General features: G+C 39.9%; 3 protein-coding genes across 3 annotated transcripts; all 3 read right to left on the bottom strand.

Moving 5' to 3' along the window:
* Positions 1-1,169: 1,169 nt before the first annotated feature.
* Positions 1,170-4,156, bottom strand: cyp11a1.2 (cytochrome P450 family 11 subfamily A member 1, tandem duplicate 2; the record flags this gene model as incomplete). The annotated part of the gene is made up of 9 exons (XM_080504371.1): positions 1,170-1,292; positions 1,386-1,577; positions 1,654-1,732; positions 2,157-2,323; positions 2,418-2,578; positions 2,748-2,951; positions 3,056-3,255; positions 3,491-3,646; positions 3,885-4,156. The coding sequence occupies 9 exons, from the start codon at positions 4,154-4,156 to the stop codon at positions 1,170-1,172; spliced, it is 1,554 nt and encodes a 517-aa protein (XP_080360497.1).
* A 434-nt stretch (positions 4,157-4,590) lies between these two features.
* On the bottom strand, positions 4,591-8,447 carry stoml1 (stomatin (EPB72)-like 1; the record flags this gene model as incomplete). Its single annotated transcript, XM_080504744.1, has 7 exons — positions 8,281-8,447; positions 7,496-7,602; positions 7,238-7,387; positions 5,490-5,693; positions 5,198-5,408; positions 4,910-5,110; positions 4,591-4,796 (listed from the first exon to the last, which is right to left on the bottom strand). Exons 1-7 carry the CDS (start codon positions 8,414-8,416, stop codon positions 4,591-4,593), a joined length of 1,215 nt encoding a protein of 404 aa, XP_080360870.1. The 5' UTR covers positions 8,417-8,447.
* Positions 8,448-9,545: 1,098 nt separating this feature from the next.
* On the bottom strand, positions 9,546-12,337 carry LOC308136407 (photoreceptor-specific nuclear receptor-like; the record flags this gene model as incomplete). Its single annotated transcript, XM_080504745.1, has 8 exons — positions 9,546-9,678; positions 9,775-9,880; positions 9,960-10,200; positions 10,294-10,481; positions 10,810-11,073; positions 11,392-11,495; positions 11,593-11,737; positions 12,250-12,337. The coding sequence occupies 8 exons, from the start codon at positions 12,335-12,337 to the stop codon at positions 9,546-9,548; spliced, it is 1,269 nt and encodes a 422-aa protein (XP_080360871.1).

The raw sequence follows: 12,337 nt of genomic DNA on the forward strand, positions 1-12,337 counted from the left end.
GTGTGATACCACCCCTCAGACAGAAGAGACACTGTCAGCACAGGAGATTCTGCGTTTAATAAGCAAACTGGAGGAAGCTGAGGAAAGGATCAAAATGCTGGAAGGCCACGTAGGCAAAACAAACAAAAAAAATCTGTTTTAATATACATTTCATACTATTGTTCAGCTCTATTGATGGGTAAGTATATGCTTTTTGTTTTGTTTAAATCTGTACAGCTCGAGGAGAATGCTACATTATGGGGGAGACAGAAGCAGGAAATGCTGATTAAACTGAGTGAGCAGAGACACGGGTTTGTCCGAACGTCCACGACAATCCTTCATCATGTTCCTTCAATTAGTTAGCAGGTTTCTGTAATGACTGGAGAAGATGTAGGAAGCAGAAATCCACAAAGTTAATGCCAAGTCAAATTAATGACCCAGAAAAATAATATATTATACAATTATATTAATCCACCCCCCCTTTTTTCCCAAATTTAATATATGAAATTATATATAAATGTATACATAGTTGTGTCAGTTGAGTGGCTGTGGTTGGTTTTACTTCTGGTATTCCAGTTTCACTGAACAGTCCAATAACATGGATGTGAGGTACATTTTTGGTTTTAAATTGCCTGTAAATATATTGTCAACATGTGTAATTGATTTCCCTGGGATGGAGCTGTAACCTGTCCAAGGCGCACCTTGTCTTCATCCATACTCATTTAGGATTGTCTTCAACACCCGACAACCCTGAATTGAATAAAGCTGTATTAAAAAAAAGGAAGGAAGGATGCATCAGATCTGTTGTATTGTTTATTATTAGATTGCACAGATGAATTTTCTGAAATATTTCTTCCATGTACATGTGGATTAAGGTACATTGCATTGTGGCTTTACAGCATTTTGTACATGCAGAAAAAAATGTTTCAATCAAATTACACACTCACCGGTAATATGCATGACGTATATTTATTGTTAGATTACTGAGGTAATTGTTTCATGTACCTTTTGGATTTATTCCTAAAGTCTTGTTTTCTTGGTCTCCCTCAATACCTGATGTTGGAAGATGTTGGAAGATGTTTTTCAGTGTTTATATTGTGGCGCTTTAAACAGCTCTTCAAGTTACACTGTGGAAAAAATAATCTTCCAGAATGAGCTTCACTTGTCACCAAGTCTTTTGATTCTTGACATTACCGGCTAGCTTGTAGAGGTTTGATTGTCAACATTATTGGCTTGTCAGGCAAAAGAATAAGCTCAAAGGTACTCTGCACATCCACATGACGTTGTTTCTCCACTCGGAAGTTTTCCAGCATCTGCAACGTAAACGACAAAACATGCCATTGATAAATGTGACGTGCGAGACTATCACAAAATATGGTGACATTTTCTTTTTTTGCATTTCTCACATGGATAAGAAAGATTTGCATCTCCGTTTCAGCTATCCTGCGTCCTAAACACTGGCGGGGGCCAAAGCCGAAGCCCAGGCTTCTGAAGTACTGTGTTTCAGTCCTCAGCCAGCGAGAGGGCAGATACTGCTCAGGACGAACAAACACCTTGGGGTCTCTGCCCATTGCATACAGTCCGAGCTGAACCAGTGTCTAACAAAAAAAAAAAAGAAATTGATTAGGAGCAATTTCTCACAAAACACTAAATTTTTACATTTTATTGTCTTACCCCAGCTGGGATGTGGTAGTTTTGAATGATTATATCCTCCGCAATGTATCTTTGCAAGCTAACGGCTACTGGATGTAACCTGAGGTATGAGGGGGAAAAAAGTAAAAACCCAATACATAAATGTGCACATTTATTTTCACAGTTGAGAAAAGAAGCTAAATTTAGGAGTAATGATTTTTTTCCCCACAGAAATTAAAAACAAAAACATCACATAAAAATAATGGGTTCTCAAAAAAAATGTCAATATTAAAAATGTATAACAAGATAATCACCATTGTAGAATCAGTAGGAAAAAAAATAGGAGAAATCTTTATGAAAGCAAAGAGGCAAATAACCAGTTCAATATGCAGTAATGCTTTTATAAGCACAGAGCAACGGAAAACCTACAAGTTATTAAGGGTTAGACCGACTTTTGGTAAAATACTTAAGGAATTTTGTCAAATATCTATGATTATGTTCTGAACAACAGTTACACGAACATCTCACATGGGAATTTCCTTCACCTCAGTGTTTCTTTCAGAGCACCTTTAACCAGAGGAATCCGCTTCAGCATCTCCAGCATGTCTCCATCACTTTCAGCTCGAGCTGCAGCCACTTCGGCCCTCAGCTCCTCCTGAAGGTTGGGGTGTCTGGCTAATTCATACAGCGTCCACAGCAGCGTTATAGAAGTCTGAAATACGAACACAAAATACTCTTAATAGACCTAAACAAAGTCCCATTTCTGGAGAAAAAAAAAACACGCCGATATTTCTTTGTTTTCTTACCGTATCTACACCTCCTGCCATGAGCTCAGTGACACTGGCCTTGATGTCTTCAATGGACAGTTTGTCCAGCATGAGGAGGCTGGCCAAGACCCCAGGGTACTTCTTTGGAGTGCCCGTGTCCTGGCGCAGCTTCTTGTAGATGTTCTGGATGCAGCGATCGGCTGAAGCGCCCCCAAAAAATAGGAATGACATAAGAAGCTACACTGCAGTACCCAAACGAAACCAGGTTTTAAAAATGTCCGGACTATAACTGTTGCGGTTACTATAACTGTTATATCTGTTACTAATCTGCTCATTCGATGTGCAGCACTTTTGTCCTCTGTGTCCCACCTTGGTTGAATATCCCGTCCCAAGCCTCCACGTGATCCCGCCACAGCTTGGATCCGACCAGCTTCAGCAGACTGGGAGGTATGTAGAGCATGGGTGAGGTCGTCTTAAACATGAGGGTGATGCAGTCAATGAAGTTTTGAGCTTCGGGGTCGATGTAATCCAGCATCAAACCAAGACGCTCGCCGTACAGCACGGAGCTCACAGCTGCGTAGGACAGAGCAATCATAACACAAAGCAGCATGAGAGGAATAATCTTGAGTGCTATAAACCTTGAGTTTATTCGTGAACAATAACACTGCCAGTCTTACATTCGAGCGCATATTTAAAGAGCTCTTGGGAGAGGTCAGTGGTCCATTTGTTCTGGCCACTTCGCATTATCTTTTTGTGAACTCGGCCCACAAAATCCTGGCCCACTTCATCCAGTAAAGGCACAAAGTTTTCCAGCATCTTCAAAGAAATCACCTCTTTGTTGAGAATAACACGGTTTGATCTCCAGTCTTCTCCATTCCTGTGGGGGGAAAAAATGTCACTTGGTCATTTAAATCCACATAAATTAGAGAATACTTATAGATATAAAAACAAAGCATTAGAATTATTTTGTTTATTTCTTTATTAAGCCTTTACTTGACCAGGTAAGCACATGTGGGGCCATAGTTTCTTACAAAACGTAGCAAGCGTTTAAATAAACTTTACAAATCTGTAAAGGCAGACAAAAGAAGAAGAGGGGTATTTGTAGCACTTACTTCAGTAGAACTCCATATTTTCGATTTCTGTAGTCTCTGTATGAAGTCCACGCTTCAACTTTGAGCCTTTTCGGATAGTGGCCCTCTGCCTTGAACAGGATGGCAGCATCCTCAGGGTTGATGATATTCACACTTTCATAATAACCTATTTTTTCTCTGAAACGTGGAAAGAAAGAAGAAAAAGAGGCAAAAATGCTACAGCAGACATTTGTTTTTAATATATGAGACCTTGCAGCATGTTGGTCACAATCATTTTTTTCATTCGTTCATGTTTCGACTACAACATTGCGTCACTCCAGTTATTCAACATCATATATGTTTTGTCTGATGATCTGCCTCATGTAGAAGAGCTTATCATTTTTTTAGATACACGAGACTGTCTCACTTGCCATACCTGTAGATGGGTCCGAAAGTGTTGAAGTTCTGCAGCATGATGCGGTGAAGATTTCTGAAGCCGTCCAGTTTCCAGAAGTTGTACAAGTTGACTGCGCCGTTCTTCCAAAGTCCGGGAATCTCATTAAAAGGCCTGACGATGGTGCTGCTTTCTGAGTAGACCTGTCTGATCATCGGCGTGCTGCTGCTGTATCGCACACTTGGAGCTGCCGGATCTTCTCCCCAGGTCAGAGGCAATGTCACCTGGCGGCGCCACACACTCCACCTGGCCATGTTGAAACCAAGTGTTCACTCTGCTCTACCTTCCAGCTGCTCCTCTGGCTCTCCCAGGGACATCTGGTGCGAGGGAAGGAGGCAGGAGGCTGGTCTACGGTCGCCCCCCCTTGCTGCGCTGATCAAGGCTCTCCGGTAAATTTAACAGCCTAACAGGACATACCACTGCTCATTTTGTCTGTATACGGCACTGTAGAGCTCTGAACTGCATATTTTATCTCTTTTGATAGCTTCTTAAAACAATGTTTTTATAAACACAGAGCGTCAGATGCTCAAGGGACTTTTACACTGAAGCTAACATTAAATAAAAGTATGTTTGCTTCGGCTTGTAGGGAAAAAAAACAACCAGAACCCAAATTCACTTCATAACAAATGTAATAATTATAGATGAAAAACATTACATTACAGTACAACTGAACATTTCATAAATAACTCTACTGTGGATGCTGTTTGAGTAGTTTTATGACTTCTTCCAGCTTCATTGCCTTTGTAACGTCTCCCTGAACTCTGAGCCTGCCACTGGTGTAAGCAGAGAAAGGCTGGAGCGTCCCATCAAACATGGCCAGGAGGTCACAGTCAGTCATGCTCAGAGTCACATCCGGCTCCTGAACCAAGGACCCTGCTCCAGCTGCACCGCTGCCTACAGAACACGAATGGGATACAGAGATGTTTTATATTATCTTGTTGTTAAAAAGTATTTTACACATTTAGCACAGTTTGCATTCGTTCACAGATCCATCTGGGACTCATCACCTTGGCTCAGGTCCATGTAGTAGCTGTCCTCTTGTCCATCTCCTGAGCTGATGTGAAATTGGAAACGGGCCCCAACCTGGTGAACCAAAGACTCTGAGAGCAGCAGCTTGACCCTGCTGAGCAGCTCTTCAACAGAACCTGGTTTTGCGATGATGGCCTTAGAGGCACCGTTGGCCTCATCTACATATGTCAGGCAGTCTTCTGTAGAGAAAATGGTATACATTGACATCAGACCCATCCGTATCGTGTGCAAAAGAGCCAAAACAAGTTGTGCTGGTCTGGTCTTACCCTGGGGAGGCTGTGAACTCCCACTGTGGCTCAGAAAGTGCATAGCCAATTGTTGAATTGGGCCGGTGATGCCTTCAAGTCCAGGTACAGATGGAGGCATCATGAGGGGCGCAGAGGGGGCTTCTTCTGGAGGTTTGAGTAGAGAGCCCAGTGTAAGCTCTACCCTATCCACCTCCAGGCCCCAGTGACGAGTCATCTCATTAATGTCCACCTGAAGAGAAAAAGCACAAAGTTTCAGCAACTAAATGATGCAGCAAAAACCCAACAGAGCGCAGCTCCAATGTACACTCACCCCGAGATACTCCCCAAGTTTCACTCTCTCGGTCTGGATCTCTCGGACAGTCTTTTTCGCCAGACTGTGGGTCAAAGCGTTCTGCGCCGTCATCCTGGTGGAGGCGTTCAAATCCTGGACTGACAACACTGACATGACGGGGTTCCAGATCCTGAACTGGATGTCTGCGCCCACCAACACCGTGCCACCGTCCCGAGTTGTGACCTATATTAGGAAAATAAAAATGTGGTTAGAGCTCTCGTCTCATTATAAGGCAGTGGGTTTGGCTCTGAGTGGAGAATTGAGGTGTGCTTATTCTCCTGGTTGAATTGGAAAACCCTACAAACCCACATTTTCCATAAGTGTCAATGTGACAACGTGTGGTTGTATGCCTCTCTGTAGAGTGGTGACCATATAGTTGACTGTGATTTGCGCCAGTGGGTCTTAAAGAAGAATTTATTTGATTAGTATGTCAGCTAATTAAAGATGACATAGAGAAACTAAACATTGAGACTGTTGAGGGATATTCACAGATTCAAGCTGCACACCAGACGTAATGATCCAAATTCTCAATATCTTAAAAATCAATTAAGAAATGTTGGTTGCCAGGACTGAAACATCCCAAATAGTCTTCAACTGCTAATCATGCATCAAGACTGCCACCTGCAGGACAAAGTAAAACACACACAACCAACAGAAATATTGACAAAAGCTACAAAATCCTGCTTGTTTGTTTTTTTTAAACATATTTAGACATATGGATATTTAATGTCAAATTTAACAATACTGAACATTTTTTATAATATAAATAAACAATTTAAACTGAAGAAAATACTTTTTAAAACTTTCTGTAAAATGTAAATACAAAAAACACCATTTCTGGTGAGGAATAAATTAGGACACCCCCACATTTCTTCCCACCCAAAATAGCTAAAATCACACACTGTTGTATCAAATTAGATGAGAACATTGCAACTGAGCATTTTGTAGGAGGCTGGCCTTATTTAATCCTCAGAAGTGTAGTTTGTGTGCTCCTGACTGTTGAATACCATTGGTGTGATTCAAAGAACTGCCTCGGATAAAAGATTTTAACAGCTTATGAGTCTGCTAAGTTACTTTAAAAGATCTCAAAACTATTTGAAATCATCTAATCCATTGTACGGAAAATAGTCTGCAAGTGGAGGACATTCAAAACAACTGCCAACATGCCGAGGTCTGGCTGTCTGAGCAAGTTCACCCATTCATCCACAATACAAGATGCCAAAAGATGTCTCCAAAACCCTAAAATGTAATCACAGGATTTAGCTATTTCAGCCACTGAGGGTAACAGTAGTTATTGGTGGGTAGGGTGTCCTTTTTCCTCAGTGAAAATCCTCCTTTTTTGTTGATAGAATTTGTTTAATGATTAAAATAAGGCAGTTTTTTTTTACCTCCAAATAAATCACTCTTTTCCAGAGATGAATAAAAACATGATTAGACATCAATATGTGAACATTTCTTGATATTAAACTGAACATTTAACTGGGTGTCCTAATATTTTTTTTACATGACTGAAGCTCAATTTACTTGATCAGCAACAATGAGATAAAGGAGAGCTTGTATCTGCACTTTTGACTGAAGTGAACTTTTTGGTCCAGCATTAATTTAATTGCACTTTCTTGCGTAGCGTATTTTCATTTGTTCCTTTAGGCTTGGATACCCTGATGTCTTTGCTTCCTTGCATTTGTTAAGCTAATTTATTAATTTAATTTTAGAGAGTGGTGGCTTACCTGACAAGGAGGGGTGTTGAAAGCACGGGTCCGTAGGTCCACTCTTTGCCACTGATCAATGAGGGGCAAAACAAGGACAATACCGGGGCCCTTTGGAGGGCAAACTCGACCCAGACGGAAAACGACTATTCTTTGGTAGTTTGGGACAGTCTACAGAAAAAAAAAAACAAGTTGGTAATTCTTTATTTAGAAAGTAGTTTGTTAGAGTACAAAGTACATTTGTCATGTGTGTTGAATAATGAAACTATTACCACTTACTTTCAATACAAACCATCCTGATATCGGAAAAGTTATGAAGGTGCAGATATAAATAAGGAAGATGACAATGAGGTTAATGATCCATGACAACCATCCCTGAGAGGTGTCTGGGAGAAAAGAAAGCAGAAAAAGTATTAATATCAGTAAGGGGTGAGAACAACTTCTTAATAATTCTTTAGTGATTTCATTTCTGGTTTTGTAATTCAACTAATTGTCTGTATTGGCAAAGTTTGAAAAAATTAATCACTGGATAGGAAAGTTCTCACATTGTTAGGCTTTCATAGATGTAAATATTTGTATTGGTATTGGAATAAACATCAGTAGTATATGTTTAAAACAAAACTGAATATTAAAATAATATTAATCAGAATTATTTTCAAATTAGTCAAACGTAAAACTTGTTGAGCGATTCCCATGGATAAGTTGTGATAGGTTTTTAGAATTTAAACCAAAGATATACTCTACAATTTTAATTTTGCTTAAATTATGGCAAGCTGTATAGGTATGTCTATGACATCATATGAGCTCTGCTTCATAAAGCTGATGGCCACCCTTCATGAACTCCAATCATGCAGTCATTCACTACGATCCACTGCTGTGGTAATACATTTAATTTTGAAATAGCTTTACAGCTTTAAGTGCAGTGTCTGTGCAGCTCGCTGGTGTGGCAGCAATAACATGCATTTATGTGCGCTGTGTTTTGCCTGGCAGTCAGGTTTATAGTCTAAGATGGTTGTCTTTGTTATTTGCGTTGTATTTTCAGGATCACTTGTGCAGGTGCCTACCAGTGAAGTCGTTTTCGGAGATTTTGGGGATGAAGTCAAAGGAGCGTGTGAAGCTCTTGGAGTCCGTAAACAAACCAGAAGTCCTCGCAGCAACGTAGTCCCTCTGAGGGAGCAGCTCATACGACTTCCTGAACATCGTGAGTTCACTTCAGTTCATTCATCCTCTTCATCTGTAGATGTGATCAAAACAAAAACTGTATGTTCGACATGAACAAGGCACTCTGTGTGCACTTTGTTTATCTCCCCTTACCTGAAACCACAAAGCATTTCCGTGTTGTGTTTGCAGCTCTTCTTCTTTAAAGTCTGTGAGTACTCATAAGATAATTTAGTTAGTACTGCCCCCTAATGCCGATGTGGCCACACTGCACTTCTTTTAAAAATAATTAAAAAAATTAAATCCGAAAGATTTTTAATGCAAGGTATGCTCAACATACGAGGAACTTGTTTTGTTTTTTGTGCAGCACTAATTCACAACAAAAATGGACATGAACACTTACACTTACATATAATAAGATAATATTTACACACATTTATAACCATCATAAAGAAATGTAAATATTGATATATTGCAATACAATAACACCACATTTCTTTTTACATATTCATAAGCGATGTACTAACATATCCATTTTATAATGTATCATAAATTAAGTGTGGCTGTGCGTGGTGGTGATGGATTTGTTAATAGTTTTTCAACACACAAAAGGGACTCTTCTAAACTAAACTAAACTAATCTTGCTTTATTAATGCCCTTAGGGGAATTGATTTTTTTCTATATTGACACATCTTGCTTCTAGAATGCGGCGGACAGCCACATTGCGGTGCTCTGGAGAGTTGACGCACACAGATGACCAGAAATGACCAGAAATACTGATGCATATACAAAAGTTCAATTTTTATTTAATACAAACAAATGCAGTCTTGGTCGGTGTCTAGTTACAGTTTTAAAATGCAGTGTTTTCAGTAGCTTTTCTATAAACATTAGTAATATTCACCACATCTTCTCCCAACACCACCCCCCCCCCCCCAAAACAAAGAAGAAACATGCACAAGTTGATGTTAATGATGACAACTGAGATGCTCTAATGAATCAACAGTGCAAAAGCGTGTTTACCTGATGTTATGCTTGTCAATCAATTAAACTTTTTTTCAGCATTTTGTTCTCTGAGGCCAAAAAATATATATCATTACAGGATTCGTAATCAGAATATAAACAACATACACTCTGAAAGTGAGATATTTAAAAGGCTGTTTTATAGTTGTGTTTAGTTTTTGAACATGTCACAGAGCAGTTTCTCCATGGGTGTGCTCCCAATTGTCCTGTGGAAGAACAGCTGCTCTATTTTATCCGAAGTCACAAAGTGGAGCGATGGCAGCAGCAGCAACAGTCTCCCAAACCTTGTTGGGCAAGAACAAAATAGAATGAGCTTCATGTTTCTGAACTGACACAATAGAGACAAACGTTATCAGTCTAAAAAGGAAATCATGGTTTACCTCGTACTCTGGCTGGGGTACATTGAATGGATGTGTTGGCCCAACAGGACCTGGGACTGGTCCTGCAGATTCTCCACCTGCTCTGGGTCTTTAAGGCTTCGTGTCTCTACATTAATGATTCAAACAGTATTGATAAGTTATATAATTCATCCAACAACAATGACAGTCGTCAGATTATATCTTACCGGGCTTGAACAGTACAATGGCCTTCAGGCAGGCGAACTCAGTCGGGTCAACAGCCAGGGACTTGAAACGCCCGAAGATCTCTTCCAGAATCTGGAGGTCAGCAGTGTGAGGGCTGCTCCTGGTCTGCTGTGAGGGTGAAACATCTGGCAGAGACAGAAGAGGACAGCTGTCCATGGGCAGAGACCACTGGATGGCACACAGAAGGAACATCTCACTCCAAGCTTCTTCAAGAAGAATCACCTGGGAGTTTAACATCAACGTTTCATATCAGTGTCACAATCAATTTATCAATGTACCAACAGAAACTGCAAATATTGGGTCAGTCCGCCTCACCTGGTCTCGAAATGGCAAATGAGCAAATACTGGTAAATTTTTCGCCCACTTGACAGACATGAAGAGGAGTCGTGCTGACATTTCATAAACACTCTCTGAACAGCCGGAGGTGTATGGAGACAGGCGACAGTCAAAGGGAGTCTGCTCTCTCTCTGAGTCATTCGTTGTCACGTCGATATTCTCCTCCACTGCAAAATGCAAATAAAGGTATTTTAGTTTTAACTACATTTAATTCCACTGTAACATGCATTCAATTCAATTTACCTGCGCAACAAAGCGTGTTTCCTTATGAAGAATATAACACTTATAAAGTGATGAATAAATGTAGATATGAAGCTAGTATTTAGTTAAAAGAGTAAATACAAGCTTCATATCGATATTTGAACAAATATTTAATTCTGTCTGAATATTCAAATACTTGATTTTGGTCAAACTTAAAGTGACTTATTATTTTTTAAAAGAAGCGGGTGACTTGAGGTAAATAAATGATCTCTTTTTCAAAAATAATCGTCTCACCATCCTCTGGCTCCAGTTTGGCACAGGTCTCTGCAGTCAGCAGGCTGACCATGAAGCGGTGGCTGTTGTTCTGGTTGTTGCAGGGCTGTGTGGTGGCCGGAGTGTTGACCGATGATGTGACCATTGGTCTGCAGATAACCGAAGAGTAAGTGTCGGAGGAGTTGAGTTCCTGCGTTGTGGCCAGGTGCTCCTTTTTTGTGTCCATATCGATGGAGTCCAGACTGACGTGAGCTGTGCTCCGGGGTTGTCTCTCATTCTGCACCGCTGCCAAAGCCACAGAGGAATAATGTACTTTAGGGAATGTGCTTTAGATCAGGAGTTTGTGGGGATGTGAGTATGTAAATTTTTCATTTTAAATCTAGTAAATCTTCAGTAACTGTCTCGCTTCCTTATTTCACACACAATTCAGTCCTAAAAATGTCTTTGAAATATTTATTTTCCACAATGAAATCTCATTAAAAGTAAAAAATTGAAATTGTGCTTGCAAAAGGCATCCCTCTGATTATCATATTATTCCTGCTGGTACCCCAAAATCTCACCTGCAACACTTTAACACTTTAAAACATTTGTAGTATGACTCACCATCTTTATTCATGCCAGCTTGAAGACACTTCTTTAGTCTACAAGCTTGGCACTGGTTGCGATGAGCCTTGTCAACCGGACACCTGCCAGTGCCTGCTTGACACCTACATTGTCAACAAAATAAATAGTAAATACAACATGCGCATTACAGTCAGATACAGTTCTCTAGACGTTTACACTCAGCTGTGACCTTCTGCTCACCTGTAGATGAGTCTCCGCCTGACGCTGCGTTTGAAGAAGCCACTGCAGCCGTTGCAGGCATAGATGCCGTAGTGTTTTCCACTGCTTGAATCGGAGCACACTTTGCAGAGCAGGCCTTGGCTAAATCCTTTACCTGGGCTTTTTTCTGTAGAGAGGAGAGTAATGAACACCTTGAATATATTTAATTGTCTTGAATGTTAAGATAAAATGTGGAGATAAAGATTTCATTACCACCTTTTTTTTAAATTTTGGTTTGTATTCTGATCTTTTCTAATTTAGTCAAAACTATTTTACTATCATAAAAAATTCACTTGAAAAAATCTGAAGCATTAACAGTGGTGGAATAAACAAATTACGAACACTCGCATGACAGTAATTAAGTATGTAATATGTTTCTAAGTGCAGATCACACCATGGTATTGCTTTGTTACTTTTAAAATCATAAGTTAATGAATGCATTTTCATATAATTTGATCTGCATGTATAAAAAAAACCACAATGAGTTTACAAAAGCAAAAACAAAAATAACATGCATGAATAGCTTATTTCATACAATACCATACAACAGTACTTCTCATCAAATACATTTAAAGCTATGAAACATTCACTGCCATTGAGTACACATTTCCCCTCGGCTCATTACATTGAATCACTCACCTGCTTCAGTCCCATCTGCACTTTGTTGTGTGAAGTTACTGGAGGTATCTGATGAAAACATTTTCATCTTCATCACGTGGTCCTCCAT

This window comes from Blennius ocellaris (assembly GCF_963422515.1).
Source record: "Blennius ocellaris genome assembly, chromosome: 11".
NCBI classification, from domain to species: Eukaryota; Metazoa; Chordata; class Actinopteri; order Blenniiformes; family Blenniidae; genus Blennius; species Blennius ocellaris.